Below are 11,330 nucleotides of genomic sequence, written 5' to 3' on the forward strand. Positions count from 1 at the left end.
AGCTCTGTGCACTCAGCCGCAGGYGCAGGGCACAAGGCAGTCTGCACTCTGTGAACTGTCCAGTCTCTCTGATCAGCTACTGTGTAGCTTATATTTCACCATGGCTGTGTGCATGAAACAGATGAGACGTCAAATCAGGCCCTGGAATATGAATTCCAGACAGCTAAACATCATACTTTCTTATGCTTTCAAGCTTTTGCCTCAATGAAAAGAAATCAACATCATAGAAGTCTTATCAATCTTGCCATAATTTAGCCTTATAGGAAACTTCAGGCCTCTAATGACTTACTGAAGTCAGGCGTACAGCATGGTTATTTGCAGGGTCATGAAGCAGGGMAAGAGGAGACAAACTACAGGAGTCTCAAGAGTTGTTAAGGCCATGGACTTCAGCGAGGAAAGGGTTTGGACCCAAAGTCCTGAAGAATTTCCATCCTCTAGGACAATATAGGCAACTCTGAAGCACACTTCTTAAATAAGCATTTAATGCAAAACACCATCCAGGAAGAAAATACTAACCTTGATTTTCCATGAGATTTCATCTATTTTAACTTTAAAAGTCAGAAATGCAGTTATTTGACAAAGCCATTAGCTGAACCAATGGAACATCTTACTTAGTATCCAGCTCTTCTGTCAATGCGGCTTTTTAGCCTAAGGACTAATTAGGATTCTTTTAGAGTGATTGGGTACGGTAAGCTTCTGGAATAACTCTAAGCCAGTAAAATTGGAAGGGGCTCTTAGAGGAGACTAGCATTTAATGACATCTGGTCAAGAGGTTACTTTGAAAACCAAGAAGTCTTTCTGCCTTAGTTATTCAGCTCTGCAAATTGAATGAACCTGGGAATGTGGTTCTGAGTCCACATTGTTAGGACAGATAAGGGACACAAGGCCTTTGAATACTGACTTTGTGTGATAGAAATGGTGCATTGGAGCAGTGAACATAACATTTTAATGCTTGGGACTACTGTATTTTACTGCTTAATGCTATTAAAATTACTGATGAAAGATTGCTTCATCTCAATGATTAATTTCTAATACATAGTATGTTATGTAAAAGAAGCATAATTTCATTCACCAATGAACTGAAACAATCAGAATATATTATGTAAAACACAATGGAATTGGATAAGATAGGATAGGGAAGGGAAAAGAGTTTTATATCTTTCTGACAACAGACACATTTGACATTTTAGGGAGGAATAATTGTAAGACAATGAGTACTGGTCACTTTGAAAGGTGTGATAGAATCACGGGATGATCAGTATCTTGCTGAAGCGCAAGAATGGGTATGTACTCATCTATTTAGAAGTTATAGGCATAAGTCATATTWATTTCACTGAAGACCTCACCCTCAAACAAAATACCAGAAGCAGTGAGCTCTGGAGAAAGGAAGGTAACACAAATCCATAAACCAAGACAGGGAGGTTTTTGAGGGAATATGGAATTTCCTTGCCYACAGTGTAAATCCTGATCTTTGAAAACCTTAGCTTTATGGAAAAAYACTATTTCATTTTATGTAAGAAGGTACTCTATACATGCTACTTTAAAGCTCTTAACAAAAGCAGGTGGCAAAATTATCCGGAGCTGTTTTGTGATACAACTTACTGTATGAAAGGCAAAACAGAGAGCAATCTGCTGGTTTAATTACATGCTCAGAGCAAATGCAATAGCTGCAGCTTTAATAAACATTGGCCCTTTAACTGAATGTGCCCTACAAACACATTAATGCCCATCTGGGAAATAATCCAATGAAATAATCCAATCATACCAACTGGGAAGGACTGATAGATTGGCAAGTGAGGGCTTGTATACTTTGGGCTGTTCTCCATTAGCTTCTTGCTGGAGCTGTGCATCTTTCACAGAACTTTTCGTCTTTTAAAAGTAATTTTAAAAGCCAGTTATCATGAAATGAATCAAAATAACATCACTGTGAAATTAAGTCCTCCTGGATTARTGCTAGTACTGAAGTTCTGTCCTTATTACTCAGGTATATAGTTGGCAGAAGAAAAAGGAAACTGAATTTCTCTGCACTAGGTTCACCCTTTGCTTCGCAGAGGTGCTTCCCCCAGGAAAAACTAGCTGGTGTTGCTATTATTTGTCTTCTCTTAAGTAAGTCTGCTGAATGGGGGCTGTGCTTATCGATAAAAAGAAATTCACCTGAGGATACTCTTCAGAAAATCCATAATATCTGTCAACCAGCCACCTGGAAAGATCCAGCCCAGTCTCAGGAGCAAATGCTACCCACCTTTGACATGGTGTCCAGCAAAGAGAAATGAAGATTTTCTCCCTCCAYTTCATATTGGACCAGTTGTGCTCAAATCTCAAGCAAAGATTTAGAGTCAACTCTGATGCTACAGTGAACTACAAAGTTGTAACCAGTTAGTCTCAGGGCTAAGCAAAGTCAAATCCGCCTGAAAGAATCGGTCCACTTACACCAAAACTGATTATTGTATTAATTTAGAGCCACTGGGTCCTGATGGTTATCAGGGATTTTTGCAGTGCAAACAGAAAAGTATTTTCATGACAATGTAAATATATAAAGCTGACAAAACGTAAGAGGAGAAGAAAGCAACAGCTAAGTAAGTGAATTGCCCATTCTTGCTATAATGGCAAAAAAGAGGAGAGATCAGACTCCAGTCACTTGTTCCATAGCAATTGGAGGCTTCAAGCAGAAGTTGCCAACCAAATATAGTTTTTTGTTTGTTTGAATGTTGATTCTATAAATCACAAAGGCTGTAATTAATTCCTGTAAGATCCCAAGTAGAAAGCAAAAGGTAATAGTTTACATCTGGTTTTACCTTTAGAGAGTACGGGTTGTCATGAAAGTCAGACTCATCAGCAGTTAAAGTGTGAACTGTCAAGGAGCAATTTTTCCTACTGCCTTCATCAGGAACTCTGTGTGGAAAATCACCACACTTAAAGACATATGAGGACCATTTWCTAAATAAAACTTTCAGCTTTAACTTGACAATAGAGTTGCACTGATACATCCTTTTCCTGATGGAATTTATAACTGTGCAACGTCTACAGATATTCAGCCTTAGAGGAGATACCATTTTGATGCATGTTGAAATGAAATCCAACCATAAGAAAGATTTTAGATTTTTTTTCTCCTTTTTTGCTTTTCACCCTTTTTCTAATGATGCTGGGTGCTAAAGTGCTGTCTGTCCTGCACCCAGCATTTCTTTATGGGCATCTTGACATGTTTTATTTTTGCCCTATCTTCTCTTTAAATGATCACCTAGAATTTCAAACACCTCCTCAGAGGCATAATGTTACACAAATGTGTAATAAATACAAAACAATAATTTACTATTYCAGATAAACACTTTTGTTTATGTAGTTTTACTCAAGTGCTGATAAACCAGCTTGCATCCTTGAGAAGACAGATCCTAGTGGTATCCAGGCTATTCCTTTCATACCCAGAACTAGCACGTTTATGCCTAAGAGAGATGAAAGGGTAGCTTCTGACTGAGACTCTGCCCCCACTCTGGGTTGTAGGGAACTTAAGAAATTAACCTTCGTATCCCTTAGCTTTGTATTAGGCGTCCTTATACATAAATGAGGCACTTTAATTATGGCTGTACTGCATAAGATTAAAAGTCTATTCAGAAAAATAGCGTGTCTTTGACAGTGGCTGATAGCAGGTACTTGGTAATGATACGAAAAGAGGCTCAGAATATGCTGAGCCTTTCCCACCATACATTTCCAATATCCAGCAATTTGTGGTTCCTGAGTGCGAGGTATTATCTTTTTGCTTAGAGGCTCCAGCAGATTTTTTCTCCATTGATTTGTCCAGAAGTTTTTGAACTTGTATAAACTTTTAGTATTAAGCTATCCTGTGTGAAAGAGTTCTACTATAAAACCGATTTTGTTTATTCTCAATCTGCTCCCCCCAAATATCAGTTCATCTCTCACTAGCTTCTCTATTAGGAGAAAAAGTCACTGTTCACCTTCTGCAGGCCACGCTAACCACCAAAAGTTAGTTGTCTCTTTCCCTGGCTGAACAGTCCTAGCTGATTTAGCTGTTCCTCACAGAAGCCATTTCATCTCTTTAATCATTGTTATTTTCCAGTTCTGCCCTGTCCCTTCTGAGGACGAGAGACGGGAGGGTAGACCAGAAACGCAGCACAATATTTAAGAAGTAGCCATAGCGTGACGCACTGTTTTGTTCTCTATTCCTGCAGTAATAATTTCCTGCTTTTTTATTGGTAGCATTGTTCTCGCTGCAGTGACGCAAAGCAAGCAGCATGGAAATGGGGGCATTATGTTCATCAGACCAACTGAAAAAATAGATAAATTTTTAGCACACATTTTGAGAAGGGACTCATGCACCCAAAAATAAGTGTAATGGAAATACTTTATAACCTACTGAAAAATCTTGTCTTATTCTATAGTTGTTTCTATGACTGTTACTGAACAAGAAACTGATTTTTTTCACAGAACTAGATGTTACATTTCCAAGATCTTTTTCTTCTGAACAGTAGTRTAACTACTGTTACAGAAGTACAGAGCTTATCACTGCATGCAAGGTAGAATTGTTTTTTCCACCCTGTGTGTTACAGTCTAGAAATCAAAATCCCTGGTCTGCTATCCCAAAATCCCTTATTGAGACACTTCAAAAAATTACTGTCACATTCACCACCTTCTATTTCTTTCAAATAGAGGCAGGAAGAGGTTATACACCACAGTTAGCAATTCAGCTATTTCGTCCTCAATTTCCTTTAGAAATCCTGGATAAATACCATATGGTCCTGGCAGTTTACTACTGTTCATTTTGTAAATTTGTTCTATAACCTCCTCCACAGACATTTCAGTTTAAAACAAATCCTCTGACATGTCCGTGGTAAAGAAGAGTTCTAGAGTGTGAATCTCCTCAGATCCTCCAATGTAAATAAACCTGCAAGAATTCTTTTCTCTCTGCTACATCTTATCCTTTCGTTTATACATTAATTGTATAAGCCTTAATGACTCCAGGCTCTCTGCCTGCAATGGCTCTGAGGAAGAGTTTGCTGTTAGTTTTTATGCCCTTAGCAAATAGTCCCTAAAACATTTATTGTTAGCCTGTGATTTGTGTTACTATGCTTAACTTGCCACTGTTCACACTCTGTTCTCTTTCGCTTGCTTGGACACGGCTTAAGTTTTTTTGAAAAATACTTTCGTTCCTGCCTACCCCATTAAGCAGATGTTGTGTGTGTAGTGCTCCCTTGAAAACTCAGCTAAGATGAAGTAGGAGGAACCATGGCTGTGTCCTTTTTTCCAATATACGCTTCTGCTGCTGAAGTGAAGAAAAGAGATTAGTACTGAGAAGCATGCTCCTCAGATGAAAGGCCTATCAAAGACATCCCTGAGCTGTTCAGCACCTGAATTATGTAAAAGTTGAATTCATCACTAATGAAAAACTATTTTTTTTCTTTTATCCTAGAGATAGGAAAATCAAGTCGCAGCAGACATTTTTCTTAGACAAACCTTTCTGGCAAGTTTGGTGCTAGCTTGTGCAACTTTAGCCCCAAATGGTGACAGTTAAGCACAGAAGGCATCTCTCCTTATTAGGGGGAAAGTGGTGACCAAGAGATGAGAAGGTCCCTGCTCCTTCCTGCCAGCGAGCAGAGCTACTTCCCCTGCAAAAATCCCAAGCGGAGAAGTGCTTCTTGCCTTTGCTTGTTGTGAATAGATGAAAAYATGGCTATAGGGAGAGCTTCATTTACATTATACTTTCTAATCACAGCTTTTTCAGCAGTTCTTTCATTGTCACCTTCCCACAACATAAGTATAACTTCAACCCAGGACTGAGGAACACGTATATGTAGAAAATGACTTTTAACAATTGCTAAGGTGAAGAGACATTGCTTGTAAAACACCCCATAAGAGTTATTCTACTTCAAGAAACTGCTATCACAACTTGATTTTATTTATTCACATTATTTGTTGCTTTGTTTTCCCAAGCTGATGATTTTTTTTGTTTCATTTCTATCTTGTTATTCCATGACTTAATGGTAAGCATCTGACTTCAAAGCCTATTTTAAAGCAAATAGACTTTGATTTTTATACTGAAGAGTGGACAAATGAATAACGATCGCAAACAAAAATGTAAACTACTAACCTAAACAAGTTAGATTTCGCTAGTGATAAGATGCTAAATGTCAGTCATGTCATATTTTTCCCTTCATAAATCATTTACAAAATATCATTTCCTTTTCATTACTTATACTGAACGATTGTCCTAAACTCTTAATTGTTTTAAACAATGAAGTGCAATGAGTTTGTTTCCTTTTATATTTCTATCTGATTTCATTTCCAGTTTACTGCTTTTCTGGTGCTACAACACTAGAAGGATATTTTTATCATTAATGATATTTTCTTCAGAAGTTTTTACAGCATTTGTTAAAATTGCTTTGTGTCCCAATCAAGTGTGTAAAACTACGTACACAGGAAAGAAAAGGACAAAGCCCTTTTGTGAATCACTGGTAAAAATGCTATTCTTTTTTTAAACCATGTCTTTTACTGTCTTGCTTTGCTTCTCTACTTTTTAAAGACTACTTTATTCATTGTTTTCCTTTTTTCCATGTGATATGCTCACATTCCTCTCATTTACTGTTGTGTTCATGCTTTCTGCTGTCTGAATTCTTCCTAGTCATAATTTGGTATAAATTTCTTCATTTATTTACTCTGTGATTTCTTCTGTGGCTGGTATTTAGGTTCACCTAAGTTATGTGCTGAGTGTAAATGCCAGAAGTCAGATAGCTGTGGTTAATATGCAAATACCAGTGTATCAGAAGCAGCACACAGGGAAGAATTTTTCTGAGTTGATCTACACAGTTAATGTCTGTGCTGCAATCTATACACATAAATGGAAATCAATAGATGATAATGGAAAGAAAATCTCTTGGGGAGATTTGGCTTTTACGGAGAGCATTCTCTCAGGGGAGCACAAACGTCGCAGACGTGAACAAAAGCTGTTGCTTGGGAGCTGGAGAGGAACAGATGTGTGCAAAGTTCTTCTCAGGATGAGAATCCTGTCTAGGATTCTCTATCCCAGCTCCTTCCTGAGCACCCTACAGATAAGCATCAGGTAACTTTATTTTGTTTTTTCAATTGCCTTAGCCACAGAGAAGAATTGCCATCCTAAGAAAACATGCGCAAAATGGCCAGTGTAAGATGACTGACCTGCTTAGAAGATCTTACCTTTATCAGAGCCACAGAAAACAAATTTTCAAAGGATAGAGTGTCTTAGATGATTGATGTAATGAATTGCCTAATCGATTTTCTGCTGAAGGACAAGGCAATTTCCTGTCTAGACTGTATTGTAGAAGTGCTTGATATTAATTTTCAACAAGCGAAAGAATAGCTGCCTGTGACTATTYTCTGTTCACACAAAGCCCACAGAAGATTCTGCAAGTTTTTAAAGGTAATATTAAGCTGACCAGAAACAGGGCACACAATAAAACTTAACATCCTGCTCTCCTCAGTATTTCTGTTGAGAGGAGATGCTGTTTATTTCTGACTTAATAGAAAAACTTGCAATATGAAATCTAACCTTGTCTCACGTCTTCACTTACAATCCTAAAGGCTGCATGGCTTAACTGTGACACTCTTGTATTTGTTATACCAAGCTAATAGAACTATCTGTGGAATGAAATGCTTTTTGAAAGTAAAGGTATCACAATTTAGCCGATAGGTTGCTTCCTCTGCTCAGCTTTGTTTTTCTCTACTATTAAACTACATTCAATTCAAAGGATGAACTGAAACAATTCTTATTTTGGGACTCGATTTCACTCATTAAATATAGTAACATACTAAATAATATACTAATATACTAACTGTGAGTCGTCAGATTTCTTTGATTATCTGTCATGTGCTTTTTACCATATATGCTTATTACCACTTGTTATAGCTCTGCTATAGGATAAACACCTCTTTAATGTTCGTTTCTTCGCATTCAGTTGCAACAATTAATTCAGAAATTGCAGYACTTCAGTATAGCTTTATTGGTCCCATATGTTCAGCTAATAATTGCACGATGGAAAATACAGCTCCGAAATTACACAGGCGACTTGGGAGCATAGTGGTCTTCAGCAAGGTCTTGCATACGCCCTTTTACTCTGACATCAGGAACAGATTTCCATATATCAATACAACAGGAAAATGTTCAGAGGTAAAGCCAAAAGAGAAATATTTGCAATTAACCCAAGGCTGAAGAACTGTGTGGTAGAGATGTTCTGATACTTCTTTTAAATGTTGAGGACATCTAAAAATTGTAAATAGATGCTACAGGAAAAATTGCTCTTGTTTTTCAAATGAATTGTCTTGCATAAAAAGTGTTTTGTAAAAGACAGAGCCAAAGAAGAACTTAGATTGGTCATCTGGTCCTATCTCCTGCTCAAAGCAGGGCCAACTCTGAAGTCAAATCCAAAGCTGATCTAGCTCCATCTTTTCTACACCCTGGGGCTGAGGTCCTCAGCTGTTTGGTGCATCTATTTTTGGCATAGTCTACGCTAAAGCCCCTGACACAATGTGCCTAAAGGTGGTTGGGGGAGTGAGGCGCTGAATTAGCAACCACTTATRCAAACTGGACACATACAAGCCTATGGGACCAGGAAGAACAGCAGATCCTGTCCACCCCTACAGTCCTGGGGTCTTAGGAGCCAAGGTAACCTATGCGGCAGCTGCATCAGAGCTATGCAAGATAACCTCCCCCTCAAACCTAAAAAGTTGTAACAAGTTCAACTGCTGCCTTGCATCACCTGAAATAACTCAGATGAAAAATGCAACTCCAGTTTGAGGATATAACSCTATATAAATCCGTAGTAGCACAGTGGTAGACATCCTGACATAACTAAACTTTGCATGACATGAAGCGATAGGTTTGTGCCTTAAGTTTGGGCTCCATTAAAAATACGGAGTTTTTGCCATTCAGTAGGTCTAGAATTTCAGCTTATATTTTCTTGTCTTGGTGATAATCAAATTCCACAATTAGAGAAAAGGAAATCCCACGTCAGGTTTCCAGACCAGAAAAAGAGATCACTTGTTCACAATCTTTGAAATCCATCCTGAAATTAGGGTTATTGGTATGGTGCTATGGAAAACTGGAAAAAGTCTTTCATCAAAAAACCTATAGTTATTTGAGTTAGTCTGTAGATGCTAGAGTATATAAAACATTTTAAGTGYCTGAGATAGGAGCAATTGCGTACTTGGTGGTATTGAACACACTTCTGGCACTAAACAAATGCAGGTCTAGGTGCTCACATGTTTAATAAATCATATTCAGAAAAAAATCTTTTAACTTTAGGGAGAACTGTACTAGAATTAAAAAAAAAAAAAAAAAAAAAGAAGAAGAATATGGACCTCAGGGTTTAGTTGTATTTTAACAAACAAATAAAAGGTCCATTTGCTAGGCCAGAGCTATATGGATAGGATTGTGCTGTCTACTACCACAGCACAAGCAAAGAAAATGGAGTTCTGACTGTAAATGTATTTTCTACAGCTCTAAAGATCAAGTAAAAAGAATATTTGAGGTTTTCCAGCCTTCATTTTTTTTGATATTCATAGATTTATTATTATTATATAGAGAATAACATAAGTTGTTAGGATACATCTTGATACTAAACTGGCATGTTATATAAAACAATACTCTCCTGCTTCCGTGGCACTACGGTGGACTGCCTGAAACAAGTTAAGCGAGCACAGCTMATCGTGTTCTGATATCAGAATTTTTCAGAAGAAAAAGTGTTTTTAGGAATGAAACTTTCAACACTATGTATCTAATGAAAATCTTTTCTGTTATAACCTTCCTTTTAAAAAGAGACAGATCAAACTAAGGGACTACAGACACACGTCTCACCCTTGTATCGCAGGTACAGGAAAGCAGGTTACTGAATGCCAGAACATAGTCAAACATGACCTCAAGTATCTGTGGCACTAATGCTGACCTGCCRTTTGAATGGTACCACTCAGATTTCCACCCATCTCCAGGCCAAACTGATATAAGCCAAATAAATTTCAGATTTCAGAGTCTGTCTGTTTAGAGGTCTCTCACACATTATTTCAAACTGCTTGCCTGCTAGTGCAGTGGCAATAGAGCCATTTAAAAGGTGCTGGCCAGAACACACTCAAGGTACTGAAAGGCAGCAGAGATGTTAAAAAATACGGCCCTGTATGCTGTAGGCAAACTGTGTTTGGTGCTGTTGGTCACAGGAGACAGGCGAGTCAGTACCAGTGGCAAGTCATTGGCTCTGCATGTGGCACACCGAGACTTGGCCAGGGCTTCGAGGCAGCTCAGCTGAGCACGAGGCCGAATGAGACCGGCAGCCGCGTGAGCGTGAGTAGCGGCGCGAGGGCCGGGCAATGGGCACCTTGCAGCAGCAGGGTCACCCCAGGATACTGCCAGCCCCTCTCTCCCTGGCACTAGGCACGTAACTGGTGCCAGCCTTCTCCACATCTCCAAACTTGCGTTCTTGCGGCCTGGCATCACTTCCATCCACAYGTAGACATCTTTTAAAAATTCCTTAGGAGACCAGGCACACACCTGCATACCAACATATTGTTTTCCGTGAGAGGAAGACTCCAATACAAAATCTATTTGAGAGCTGTGAGGCTCCATAACACTCTTGATAAAATGTTATATATACATTATATGTGTACACGTATACATACGCTTATATGCAATTTTTAATACATACTTTAAAGTCTAATTTGGACAATCTACTGAGGTTAATAAACTTCACTTTACTAGCCTCAGTGTGTGGTCCAAATTAGTCTTTAAAATTAGACTGCTAGATGGCAAATTTTTGGATTTCTGAGCTGCACCTGTTTTGTCCAAGTGCAAAAATGGAGGAAAAGCACTCCACTCTCTGCTGCCAAAAACAATACAATGACTCCACCTGACCGTCAGCTTCCTGACTGCATCTCTACTTGAGACAGCAGCAGAACATTAGATATGTTACTACAACTTCTGCATTCATTAACAGGGAATATGCTCTTGTATTGTGCTGAAAAAAGTCTCTAAGTGTAGCTAACATAATTAACAGTCTGCTTGAAGAAAAGCACTGCTTAAAGAAATAAAAACAGAAACTAAAGGACAACCAGTGCAAGATCAAGTGTACACAGCTATTCAGCTGTCAGTGTTCATTTTGTTCCATACTGGATAACTTTCTCTTCTCTGTTGGCTTATTTTTGAGTCTTTGTCGGCTACAGARCTATATGCAGACGTGCACTTGGCACTGGGGCCCGTACAGATGATACGAGGAGAGATAGCCATAGACGGTATCTCCGGGCCAGATCAGAAGCTGGAGGAAATTGGCTTCAATGTAGCTCTGACAGTTTACACCAGCTGA

The 11,330-nt window shown here is 38.6% G+C and overlaps 1 protein-coding gene across 1 annotated transcript in view; it reads left to right on the forward strand.

Moving 5' to 3' along the window:
• Positions 1–11,330, forward strand: part of LOC146600983 (vesicular inhibitory amino acid transporter-like) — a 42,912-nt gene extending 31,582 nt beyond the window's left edge. The window contains exons 3-4 of the mRNA XM_085314383.1: positions 10,192–10,315; positions 11,175–11,330. Of these exons, the coding sequence (XP_085170509.1) occupies positions 10,192–10,315; positions 11,175–11,330 (280 nt within the window). The remainder of the gene's footprint in view (positions 1–10,191; positions 10,316–11,174) is intronic.

The sequence above is a fragment of the Rhea americana genome, unplaced genomic scaffold (genome assembly GCF_003343005.1).
Source record: "Rhea americana isolate MKP2758 unplaced genomic scaffold, rheAme1 scaffold_110, whole genome shotgun sequence".
NCBI classification, from domain to species: Eukaryota; Metazoa; Chordata; class Aves; order Rheiformes; family Rheidae; genus Rhea; species Rhea americana.